The sequence below is a fragment of the Mus caroli genome, unplaced genomic scaffold (genome assembly GCF_978045245.1).
Source record: "Mus caroli unplaced genomic scaffold, Mus_caroli_1 scaffold_8, whole genome shotgun sequence".
Taxonomy (NCBI): Eukaryota; Metazoa; Chordata; class Mammalia; order Rodentia; family Muridae; genus Mus; species Mus caroli.
This window is the reverse complement of record NW_028227263.1, coordinates 114,846,514-114,859,587: the sequence shown is the minus strand read 5'-3', so window position 1 is coordinate 114,859,587 and position 13,074 is coordinate 114,846,514. Positions and strand designations below refer to the sequence as shown.

Sequence of the window (13,074 nt, the reverse complement as noted above, 5' to 3'; positions counted from 1 at the left end):
CTAGTGACCAGACTGTTGTCTCAATTTACCAGCCAATAAGATAGCTCTCCCTTTAAACTTCCAGACCTAAGTCCCAAGGATTCCCCTGGCTTAGGCCATGAGTTCCACCTTCAGGAGGGGCCATAGTCAGGTCTGCTGGAATCATGGAGGCTAACCATGGTGGAGGGAGTGTGTCTGCAAAGTAAACTGGAATGGCTATTGGAAATGCAAAAATGGGGACTGAAGAGGTCTGGGGGGCAGTAGCTTCTAGGAGAGCCCACGTAAGTTAGTGAAAACCTGTAGTTAAGGGGTGTGTCAGGGAATCTCTCATTATGGTCTGTCTTCCTAAATACATCTATCTATGTATTTATCTTTCTATCTATGTGTGTGTGTGTGCACAGGTAGATGGACATCAGACAAATTGCTGTTAGTTCTCATCTTCTCCTATGTGGTCCCTAGGATTTGAGCTCAGCTAGTCAGGCTTGTCACCAAGTTCCTTTATCCACTGAACCATCTCTCTGGCTCCTTTTCCTTCCTTTTCTTTTTTCTTTTTTTGTTTGAGACAAGGTCACTCTATGTAGCTCAGGCCCTTGGGGCCAGGAAGAGGTGGAGGCTGGGATATGTAAAGGGCACAGGTTCAGTAGATCTTCTGTAGTTACTTTCATATCTCTTGAGTTGAGATGGCACCATGATTAACAGGGTCACCTCGGGGCTGGAGGTGAATCTTTGTGGTTGTTGCACTTGCTTGGCAAGCACAAGGCCACAAACAGAACAACAAACATATGTTGTGGTAGATCATGCCTGTGATCTGGAGGAGAAGGGAGGAGTTGCAGGCCATTATCCCTCACATGACCAGACTGAGGCCAGCCTGGGTTAAGTGAGTCCATGTCTTAAAAAGAACAAAAACTAAAGCAACCAGGATCACCTTGCTAAATAAAACTGAAGCTGAGAGATGAGCAGATAGCTAACCTCCTGTGATGGGGTTATGCAAGTGAGGTCAAAGTCTTATGTAAAAAGTGTCACAGAATCTTTTTCTGTCACACACCAAGCCTCAGCTGGGTCCCCTTTGCTCCCACCTGCCTCTTCAACCTTGGCATGGCCGTGCATGCCTATAATCTCAGAGTTTAGAGGCTGAGCCTGAAGGAGGTGAATGCTGAGACCAGCCTAGGCTATATTATATAACAAGACTCTGTCTCAAAAGAAAGAGCAAAGACCCCTAATAAAAGAATCAACAAGATTGTTAAGACAATCAACAAGGAAGAGAGCACACCTCACATTTATTCCCTTTATGCAAGAATCCTGAGGAGGACTAACAGGAGTAGAGACTAGGGATTCCCCAAGAGTCTCAGGCTCATCAGCTGGGATGAGCTACTGTAACCTCCCTCATGAACCCGGTTCTTCACAACGAGTCAGACTGCCAAGTTTCTCACGGTTCATCAGGGTATTCTATTAAACGAGCGCGGCAAAAAGTCTGTCTTCTCCGCGTTAAAAACAGCAAGGGGCGGGGAGTGGGGAGGTGGGTGTGTTCTTAGAAGTCAAGAGAGCTGTCTGTCAAGAGGTGTCACGGCCCTGACGGGTGGAGAACGTGCGCCTGTGCTCTCTCTTTGACATTGGGTTGGGGTATCACAGCATGTCTTATGCAGTCCGCCAGTGCCACAGAATGCCCGGAACCTCCTTGGTGAGGGAGTGTCTGATCTCTCACCATGCATCGGGAAAATTCGATTGTCTCTCAAGACATCTCGGCTTCCATTTAGATGAGTTCCCGATCCTCCCCAAACTGTCAGAAGGAACCTTTCTCTAGGTCTGTCTGTCACCGTCCATCGGATCGCGTCTCCCGCGCCCCTGTGCCTTCACAAGAATTCTTTGGGGCACCACCATCATCCAGCCTGGTCCCCGGGGCTGTCGCGTCGCCGGGCTCTTCAGCCGGACCCCGCGGGCGCACGAAGGTACCCATGGCCGTGGCGTGGCCGGAACGCAGCAGCTGTAGCTGGCGCCGACCCCGGCGATACAGATACTCGATACGCAGCACGTCGGTTCGCGGAAGGCTGGCGTGCTGCCGGAACTCGGCCCGCACCCGGGCCTCGGCGCCCGGCGTCCCGCGCCCGGCGCGCAGCAGCTCGCGGTACAGGCTCAGAACTTGCCTCTGCAACCGGCTGGGCCGGCTCATGACCGCGGCGTCGCCGTGAGTCCCCACACTGGCCGGAAGGACCGCCCCGACACACAGTGCTGAGAAGCTAACGGGCAGGGCAACTGGCACGTCCGCCAGAAGTCCCGCCTCCTGCTAGCCGGCGCTGCCGCACCCGATTGGCTAGTACTGCAGTACGTCGTGGGTGGCTCTGGAAGTGGGCGGAGTCTCTGGTGCTCCGGGCCACTCCAAAGAGTAGTTTTTGAGTGCCTTACAGTCCTGGATATTTCTGAACTTGAGTTGAAGCATGGGGAAGGGTCTAAGCGGTTAGACTCTGGAAAGAGTGTAGGAGGAGATAGTTCTGAGCCCTCGGAAGATTGAGAGCGAAGGGTTCGAACCCGGGTCTCACCAGAAGACAGAGGGATATTGGGAAGGGACGAACAGTTTTTAAAAAGATCTTTACTATTTTGGGGGCTGGAAAGTGCATAAACTGACGACATGACCGCTCCGTGGTATGGCTAAGGGAAAACTTTTTGTTTGTTTGTAGATATGAGAGAGAGGACAGCCAGAGGCATCTAGAAGAGTCCAAAGTAGAGAGGAAGTAGACTGCATAGCCAGGGCTGTCTGCGAGCGAGGAGAGAATATTGTTGAAGTTCAGGATTAGCCACACAAACCACTGGGAGACACCAATGTCAGTAGGGTATCGGGACGGTTTATTGAACACACATATCAACACTGATTAATCAGGGATGCACACCCCAGCCAGTTCTCAGGGCCAGTTTTTATATGGGAAAACCCACGAACAGGTGCATTTGGCTATCTAGACAAAGCCGCACTGTGTGACCTTTAAGCTGATTGGCTGGGTCTAGAGGCAGGAAGTCTAGGGAATTTCCATGGGTCTCGAGGCTCCATACAGCAACATGATGTTATAGTCAAAGAACATTAGGTCAGGTTAAGGTCATGAGCTACAAAATGAAGGTTGAGGCAGTATAGCAGAACTATTGTCAGGTTTAAAACTTAATAGCAGGAGATAGTGAACAGAGAAAACAGAAGGAGAGAGTGTAGAGAGAACAGTGTGAATAACAGGATAGTGGGAATGAGTAAGTATCTGGGGGAGGGAAGCTAGTGAGCTGGAGGGAATTGGAGTTTTAGTCAATGTTCAGTAAACAACTTAGATGGATCTGTCTCATCTTTCTTATCTATTCTCATCTTTCTTATCTATGTCTTTTTTTTTTTTTTTTTTTTTTTTTTGGTTTTTCGAGACAGGGTTTCTTTGTATAGCTCTGGCTGTCCTGGAACTCACTCTGTAGACCAGGCTGGCCTCGAACTCAGAAATCCGCCTGCCTCTGCCTCCCGAGTGCTGGGATTAAAGGCTCTTATCTATGTCTTAATAATAATCTGTTTTACCTGGTGGTGCAGACCTTTAATCCCAGCACCTGGGAGGCAGAGGCAGACATCTCTGAGTTCAAGGCTAGCCTGGTCTACAGAATAAGTTCATGGACAGCCAGGGAAACCCTGTCTTGAAACACAAAACAAAACAACCCCCCCCCACCAAACTCCCAAACCCTGTTTTATTATTTTTCCATCTAAGTTGTTTGCTGAACTCTTACTTTATGCCAGGAACAACTCTACATACTTTAATGTTTAATTGTTTGTTTTCTATGATTTATGCTGTACAGAGCCAGAGGTGTATCTTCCGTCCCAGAGTGCCTGCTTGCTTAGCATTTATGAAACCCTGGGTTTGGTCCGACATTGGATAAAACCAGCTGTGGTGCCGTGCCTGTTATTCCAGCCTGGATACATAGCCATACTCTACCTCAAAACAAAAACAGCAAAAAGATTCTGAAGTGGTCAGTGCTGTCAACTGTATGATGGCCACACCAGTGCAGATGTGTCTTCTTTCGGCTTGCTCCTCTTACTGAATCCTCTTGATTCTCAGGATCCCTCTGGGTTTTAAGCTTCCATCATTTCCTATCAAGTGGCTCTTTACCTCTAAGACAACTTCGTCTAACAGGCTGACAGGCTTGTTTTATTTTCCTGTGGCCTCGAGAGTCATACAACTTGAAACACATACTGTTCCCCCTGTTCCTGCTGTCCCTAAGACTTTCTGACCCGGAACCCCTCCATCTGCCCTTGGGGAACTAGTCTTGCTCTCAGTTTGTGGGGCTTCCTAAGTGACATACTTGCCTCTTCCCCTGGAGCCATCTTACCCATCTCTGAATGGGTCTTGAATGACTGATTCTCTTACCCAGTATATGGCAGATGACAACACAAAGACCAGCTACTCTGTTTTTACTTTTGTCCGTGACCTAATCCTAGTTAGGGTTACTGTTGCTGTGATGAAGTACCACAACTAGAAGTAACTTGAGGAGGTAAGGGTTTATTTTGTTACATATTCTGAATCATTGTTGGGTAAGGGAACCCAAGGCAGAAACTCAAGCAGGGTAGAAACCTGCAGATGTTTTGAAGTGCTGCTTACTCTGGCTTGCTTAGTCTGCTTGCTTGCTTGCTTGCTTGCTTGCTTGCTTGCTTGCTTGCTTGCTTCCTTCCTTCCTTCCTTCCTTCCTTCCTTCCTTCCCTTCTTTCCTCTTCCTCCTCCTCTTCCTCTTCCTCCTCCTCCTCCTCCTCCTCCTCCTCCTCCTCCTCCTCCTCCTCCTCCTCCTCCTCCTCCTCCTCCTCCTCCTCCTCCTCCTTCTTCTTCTTCTTCTTCTTCTTCTTCTTCTTCTTCTTCTTCTTCTTCTTCTTCTTCTTCTTCTTCTTCTTCAAGATAAGATTTCACCTTTTAGCCTTGGCAGTCCTGGAACTTTCTCTGTAAACCAGGCTGGCCTCAAACTCACAGCAATCTGCCTGCCTCTGCCTCTGGAGTGTTGGCACACCCAGCTCAGCCTGCTTTCTTATAGCATGCAGGACTACCAGCCCAGAGATGGCCCCACCTGCAATGGGCTGGGCCCTCCTCCATCAACCACTAATTAAGAAAATGCCTTACAAACTGGAGGTGGTGGTACACATCTTTAATCCTAGCACCGGAGAAGCAGAGGCAAGTGGAACTCTTTGAGTTCAAGGCCAGCCTGGTCTACATAGTGAGTTCCAGGACAGCCAGGGCTACACAGTGAGACCATATCTTGCTACAGCCCAATCTTATGGATGAAATTTCCCAATCCAGGGTCCTGCCTCTCAGTCACCAACACAGGTGACTGGGTAAGAGCCATCTTACCCAGCTTGGGTCAACTTGATATAAAACAAAATCAAAATGAAAAAAGAAAGACAGGAAGGAAGGGAGGGAGAGAGGGAGGGAGGGAGGGAGGGAGGGAGGAAGGAAGGAAGGAAGGAAGGAAGGAAGGAAGGAAGGAAGGAAGGAAGGAAGGAAGGAAGGAAAAGAAAAACCAAGCCAAATGTGGTGGTACATGCCTTTAATCACAGCACTCATGGGGTAGAAACAGGCAGATCTCTGAGTTCAAGGCCAGCCTGGTCTAACAGAGCAGCCAGGGCTGCACAGAGAAAAACAGTCTCGAATAAACAAAACAAAACAAAAGTTGACATAGAACTAGACAGCATTGTAGGCCACTCTTGAGACGGAGCAACTAGAACGGGCTGCGCATGCGCTTTGTTCACCTCTCGCCCCAGTTCCTGCGGCTGCAGCCAGGTTCAGGGTACCAGACTGCGCTCAGCATGAGGTTTCCGCCCACACACTGCTTAGCTGCAGTCACCAACACAGGTGGCACTGCTCAGCACCGAGCCCTTGTCACCAGCACATTGATCACACTCACAGCAGTAGCTGTCACTGGCGCTACGCCCAGCGTAGCTCTTGCTTTTGTGCTCCAGTGGTCTGGGAACACAATCTGCAGGAACCATCTCGAGGCTGGGGTGGGCTGTGGCGGCAGTAGTGTCACAGGCCCCGATGATGTAGAGACACAGACGGTGTGGGGTAGAGAACAGAGTCCCCTGGCAGGATACTTATGGGTGGATAAGGAAGAAAGCCGGAGGTTGTGGGAAGGAGCAACCCAGGGTAACAGAAGAGACTAGAACACAAGAAACAGGGTCCCGAAAAACCGCAGTAATGTCAATTAGAAGTCACCTGACAGGATCAGAGAGGCAAATGAAGAAGGCATTAGAAAACCAGAGGTTCTGGAATCCATCAGAGTCACACTGCCATGTTCTCTGGTACTTTTCATTTCAGTGATCATCGGTAAAGAATTTCACTGATTTGTGTCAGTCTGATTGAGAGGCTACTTGGAAAGCTGAGGTGGTAGGGTCAAAAACTCTATGCTATCCTGGATTATACAGCTAGTTGAAGACCAGCCTGGTCTATGTAACAAGGTCAAGTTCACAGCCACGGAGTTCCTGTCTTGAAACAACAATAACACAATTTGGTAGGAGAACGCTTAACTACGTGCAGGGCCCTGGGTTCCATCTCCAACACTGTGGAAGAGGGGAAGAGGGAGAGGCTGGGATTAAAGTGGAGTGCAGTGGCACTTGTCATAATTGCTCCTGAGCCTGAGGTAGGAGATTGGAGTTTGAAACAGCCTGGGCAACACAGTGAGATCCAGTATTAATTTAAAAAAAAAAAAAAAGAAAGAGAGAGAGAAGAAGAAGAAGTAGGAGACAGCAGAGGTTAGTAAATTGGGACAGTCATTAGGAATCATAAAATGATTCAGTGGGAAGCTGGCCAGAGGCACCATGAAAGTCATAAAGGATTCAGTTGGGGGATCAATGGTGGACTAATTGGATGGTCGGACCTACTGAGAGGTCAGTGGAAGTTAAATGGGGAATAATGACAGCCGGGGATCGCAGGGCCGGGGGCAGAGACGAAGCAATGGGAGGTCCAAGAAGTTTGCCAACAGGAACTAGTGGACCAGCCCAAGGATTGCTGAGGATCAGGGTGAGTGAGTGGCTTTGGGTACCCATGGGGCGATGGGGGTCAGAAGGTGAGTGAAGATATGGGAAACACAGTGGGCAGAGAAGACAGGTCAGAGAGGGAGACCCAGGGAAGGCTGTCAGTAAGGAGTTCACAGCGGAGTGTCCTGGTGCCTGCCTCTCATCTCTGCGTTTGGAAAGTCGGGGCAGGAGGATCACGAGGGCGTGGTCAGCCTCAGCTGCACAGCGAGTTCAAGGCCATCTTGAGATGCAGAAGGCTGAGAAATCAAAACAAAAAATGGTGAGCAGAGGGCCGGTGGGGGAGGGCCAGTGGGGGAGGGTCGGCGGGGGAGCTGACAGGAAGGAGCGCAGCAGCCATTGCAGCTGCTGGAGTACTAAGCCTGATTCTGGAAAGCCAGCAAGTCAAATCCACAACAGATATGACGGCTCAGACACAATGGGAGCTTAAGGCCAGCCCGGGCTACGCTGAACTTCACGTCAGCGTGACGTGACTGTCGTAGTTATTGTTCTGTTGCTGCGAGGAGACACCACAACCAAGGCAACTTAAAAAGAAAGCCTGTAACTGGGGGCTTGATACAGTCTCAGGGGCTTCGTGATAATTACAATGGGGAGTGTGCCGGCAGGCAGGCCCAAAGCTGGAGCAGCAGCTGAGATTCACGTGTTCTCAAGCTGCAGGTGAAGAGAGAATGAGACTGGGTCTAGTGTGGGTCTTTGAAACCTCAGAGTCCACCCCCAGTAACATAGATCCTTCAACAAGGCCACACCTCCTAATCCTTCCAGAATAGTTCCACTGGGTCCAAGCATTAAACACATGGGCTTATGGGGGCCATACTCATTCAAACCATCATACTAGGCTATAAATAAAGGCCGAGCCAAACCCCAAAACAACAACAAAGCTAAGTCCTGTAACTTTGGGCTTTTCCATCTAAACTAGTTCCCAAATAACAACTCAAAGGCTTATTATTTGTTAATAAATGCCTAGGATTTAAACTTTGGCTTGTTCCTGCTAGCTCATAACTCAACTATCCTGTTTAAACTAGTCTAAGTTCTCCACATGGCTGGTTACCTTTCCTCAGTTTCAAAAGTCCTTGCGTGTGGATGACAAATCTCACCCTTGACTATCTCCTAGAGTTTCAGCCTCTCTCCTGGAACTCCCACTTTCTGCCTTTTCCTATTAGGCTGTTGGCTTTTTTTTGACAGGTGATACTTCCACACAGTGCACAGAGATCATCCCTACAAGATCCAACCACTCATACCAAAAACCCCAAGTGGGAAACGTAAGGGATAAAAGCTTAAAGGGATTTTTGTTTTTAAAGTCAGGATCTCATTCTGTACTCTGAGCTAGCCGGGAGCTTACTATGTAGAGCAGGGTTGCCTTGAATGTCTGGTGCCCAAGGAGGCCAGAAAAGAATATTGGATCCCATAAAAGTCAAATTACAGACGGTTGAGGCTGGCATGTGGGTGCTGGGAACCGACTCGCCTTGGTCCTCTGAAAGGTGCTAAGTGCTCATAAACACTGAGCCATTTCTCCAGTCACAGGAAATAACTTTAACCAGTGTAACAATATTCAGAAGACAAGGAGACCAGTACCCAAGGCCCTGCGCCAGCAGTACTGACCAGGGGAGAGACAGAGCAGGGAATGGGTGAGAAGCATGGGAAGTTAATTACTGTTGGTCAGCCTGTGGTCTGGTTGATGGTTAGCCCAGGACTACTCAGTCTTATTTTTGTCCCTAATAAAAAGAAGATGCAACAATATGAACTAACCAGTACCCCGGAGCTCGTGACTCTAGCTGCATATGTATCAAAAGATGGCCTAGTCGGCCATCACTGGAAAGAGAGGCCCATTGGACTTGCAAACTTTATATGCCCCAGTACAGGGGAATGCCAGGGCCAAAAAGTGGGAGTGGGTGGGTAGGGAAGTGTGGGGGGGAGAGGGTATGGGGGACTTTTGGGATAGCATTGGAAATGTAAATGAGGAAAATACCTAATTAAAAAAAAAAGAAGATGCTGTTGCTTGGTGGTGGTGGTGGTGTTCATCTCAACTGATAACAATCTCTTTCTCCTGGAGCCTAAGAGGACTGCAAGTCAGAAGAACACAGAATAATAGAAAAAGACAAAATGGAGGCAGAGATGACAAGGTTTTGTTCTGTTTTAAACTACCCTCCAGGCATGGGAGGCCCGAGTAAAAAGTCACTGCTTTTTATCAGAAGAAGCCTCCGATTTTCCAGGGCTGGGGCTGCAGTTCAGTGGATTCCATCCCTAGTACTCAAAAAGAATGGGGGGCAAAGAGAGGAGGGAAAACAAAGAAAGAAAATTAAAAAGCATGTCTTATATTTTTGGTTGTGAGCCTAGCCTTTAACAGCTATTCATTTCTTGGTTGGATAGTGGTGGCACACACCACTTGGGAGGCAGAGGCAGACAGATTTCTGAGTTCAAGGCCACCCACGTCTACAAAATGAGATCCAGGACAGCCAAGGGCTACACAGTGAAGCCCTGTCTCACAAACAAACAAATAAACAAACAAAAAACCAAAACACAAAGAAGAAAGAAAAAGAAAAGCAAGTCTTTGTGTCTTTATTATACATTTTTTTTCTTTTAAAAAGATTAGGCAGATCTAGCCCCGACTAGCCTCAAACTTGCTATGTATCTGAGGTTGGTCTTGAACTCCAGGATTTCAGACACACTGCCTTGTCTGCCCTTGGCTTTTTTGGTCTCTGTGTATAGACCAGGCTGTGACAGTTTGCCTGCTCTGCCTTGTGAGAGCTGAGATCGATAGGCAGGCTCCACCTTGCCAACCTAAGAGGGGTCTGTGGGAAAACTGTTGGTGATTCTGTTTATTTTACAGAGGTGTTTTATCATTGTTTTTGCAAGAAAAATGAGACAGAGAAGCAGACAGACTCAATCAACAGGCTGAGACTGCTTTATTGGAACATTGAGAGACCCTAACCTTTCCATGGATGAAGGTTGAGAACATTTAGAGGGGCTGGAGGACATCTCTTCTCTCTCTCTCTCTCTCTCTCTCTCTCTCTCTCTCTCTCTCTCACACACACACACACACACACACACACACACACACACACACACAGAGCTACCAGGAAGTTGCAGCTATTTTTTTGTGGTTTGACGGGAAGCACGGTGGGTTGCTTTTGATACCCTGGCATTCTATTTCTGCAAATAGAGAGAAGGTCATGATGGGGTCAAGCAATCCTTTGTGGCTAGGGGCTATATAGTCCAGTATAGCCTGACTCAATTTTTCGTAACCTGATGCCATTAGCCAATAGTTTTCCTGTGTCGTATCCTCCTTTCGTTCTCCAGTTATTTGATAAATACTCTAAAACCCAAGGCCCAGCCCTTCGAGAGATTTACCACTGAGACACCCCCTCCCCCGCCCCCCTGCGCTCCCATCATTTATTCTATTTTCAGATCCTGGGAATTAAGCACGGGACTTTACACATACAAAGCAATAGCTCTGAATTTCTTTTTTCAACAAGAACTTGTATAGGGCCCAGACTGGCCTGAAATTTCTGATCATCCTGCCTCCGTTTCCGGGGTGACGGGACGACCTTGTACCATCACGCCTCCGGGTTCTTATTTTCAGCTTGTGGATCGAAGTGATTCCAGACAATCAAGTTCTAGGCAGGGATGCCCAAAGGGTCCAAGGCTGGCCAATCAGATTACACCTTCCTTCCTGGGCCATTATAATTGGCCAACCAAGCGTATTACACAGCCAATGGAAAGAGGATGTCGGGCCTGTCTCCGAAGCTGTTGGAGCCTTTGCTGCTACCACTAGGGGGAGACTCTCCTACGAAGTGAAGCTAATAAGCAGAACCAGAAAGGAAGAGGGGCTGAGACATGAGCGAAGCGGGTTTCTCTTGCCTGTAGTAGATATTCTACATCTACAGAGCTTTAAGGAAAGAATACATCCCTTATGCTGTTCCCCGAGCCATTTGGCTTCCTTTCTTTAGTTTCCGTGGGATCCCTGTCGCTGCCGTTAAGTATCTCGCCAGGAGCACAGTTGCGCACCAGTGTCCTGGTTGTGCTGGGACTGGAGGCTTCCCAACATCTTGGACATATTGTGTCCCCACGAATCCACCTCTGACAAAGCTGGTAGGATCAGAGTTGGGCAAAAAGTGTGTGTGTGGAGGTCATTGTATACAAGGGCAAGTCAGGATTTGTTACTTTTGATCCTGGGGATGCAACACAGGACTTTACACATACGAAGCAATAGCTCTCAAACAGAAGCATTTGAACCTAGACGTAGAAAAGTCCTGAAGAGGGAGCAGAAAATACTGCTTCTTTCCCCCACCCCACCCCCACTACCAAATAGAGTCGCGGGGACGGCTAGATGGCTCAGCAGGCAAAGGCGCTGGCTGCCAAGCATGGCGAGCTGCTTTTGAGCCCTGGGACACACGTGGTAGAAGGAGAGAACCGACCCATGCTGGTTGTCCCTATTTTAAAGGAAAGATAAGTCAAGATGAGATCAAGAACACACAGGAAACGCGGAGGGAATAAGTGGAAATAAAGACTCGAAGTTGATGAAAATCTGTGACATGAAATGTCCAGCAGGGCAACAGCCTGCTTCCACCGCCCTCTGTGGCCTCACGCTCTACCAGCGAGCTACAAACTCAGCCCAAAGACTTCGATATTTGTGGTTTGGTTTTGAGACAAAACCTTGGATTTGTTACGTGGCCTAGATTGGTTTCAAAACCCACAACCCTCCTCTACTTGAGTGCTGAGATAACAGGGTGTGTGTGTGTGTGTGTGTGTGTTTGCTGGGGAAAGACAGAACCTGCGGCTTTGTGTGCATCCAGCAACACTCTGCAACTGATCCGTCGTCTGACTCTTTGCATTTTGAGAATCCCCACCCCCACCCTCCCTTTTAAAAAACAAGTCCCAGGTGTTGCTGATGCTCCTGGGGGCATTTTGAAAACTGCTGTCTTAAAATAGCACCTCAGGCGCAGTGAGAGCTTTGTAAGCGCTTAGAAATGAAATCCATTTTTTTTTTCTCCAGGAGGCTGGGTATGGGAGTCCTTCTTGTTTTATCCTGTCTTAACTTAGGACCTAGGATAACTCAGCGCGGGACCCAGGTCTCCTCCTGCCTCAGGCCCCACGGACTCCGGACACCCTTGAGGGGAGGACTCACAGCAGAACTGGATGTCTGCCAAGGAGCTACACTGGCACCGACTGCTTGGCTGGCAGCCATGTGCTTCCTGGCAGATACAGAGCACTTTGGGGTCTAGAAACTGAGGCCCACTTTGCCCATGCAGTTCCGGAAGCAGCTTCAGCAGTGAGTGTATCTGGAGGGGTGCCAGCTGGCACCCCTTGCTTGGCCCTCTCAAGAGTCTGGAGACACTATGCTATGCTGTGACTGCACCTGTGCTGTGGATGGTCTAACCTTGGACAAGGATAGCAGGTAGCACAGGACTGAGGCCTCAGCAGTTGTGAGCCATTGGCTGTATGGCTACTGATGGGACTGCAGAGGCCACACAGGAGGTTGCAGTAGGTCACAGGCAGTGCCCTACTTGAGTAGCTGCCCCTAGTGAACAGCAACCACAGGCCTCAGGACAATGTGCAAAGATGTCCTGCTTCCGGTCAGCAGGAAGAGCGGGTGATTTCATAGGCACTCTGCCTGCATTAAGGGTAAGGGGATCTAGGAATAAGGGGTCATGCACAGCTATGGGAGAAAGAGGGTAGCCTGGCTAGTTTTATGATACCTTGACACAAGCTAGAGTCATCAGAGAGGAAGGAACCTCCGTTGAGAAAATGTCTCTGTAAGATCAGGCTGTAGGCAAGCCTGCGGGGCTTTTTCTTAATTAGTGGTTATTATAGGTGAGCTTAGCCTATTGTATGTGGGCTACCCTTGGGCAGATGGTCCTGGGTTCTGTAAGGAGACTGAGTAAGCCATGGAGGGGAAGCCAATAAGCAACACTGCTCCATGAACTCCGCATCAGCTGCTTCTAGATTCCTGCCCCGTGTGAGTTCCTGTCCTGACATCCTTCAGTGATACTCCATGTGGAAGTGTGAGCCCGATAAACCCCTTCCTCCCCAGCTTGCTTTTTGGTTCCATCGCAGCCATAGAAACCTTAACCAGGACG

At 48.8% G+C, this 13,074-nt stretch overlaps 1 protein-coding gene across 1 annotated transcript; it reads right to left on the bottom strand.

The window, feature by feature from the left end:
* Positions 1–1,216: 1,216 nt before the first annotated feature.
* Sdhaf1 (succinate dehydrogenase complex assembly factor 1) lies at positions 1,217–2,229 on the bottom strand. The gene has a single exon (XM_021166671.3). The coding sequence runs from the start codon at positions 2,144–2,146 to the stop codon at positions 1,790–1,792; it is 357 nt and encodes a 118-aa protein (XP_021022330.1). The 5' UTR covers positions 2,147–2,229; the 3' UTR covers positions 1,217–1,789.
* Positions 2,230–13,074: the final 10,845 nt, after the last annotated feature.

Bases quoted from the DNA above. Each gene is read 5' to 3' on its own strand.
- Sdhaf1 (XM_021166671.3), bottom strand. From the start codon at position 2,146: ATGAGCCGGCCCAGCCGGTTGCAGAGGCAAGTTCTGAGCCTGTACCGC.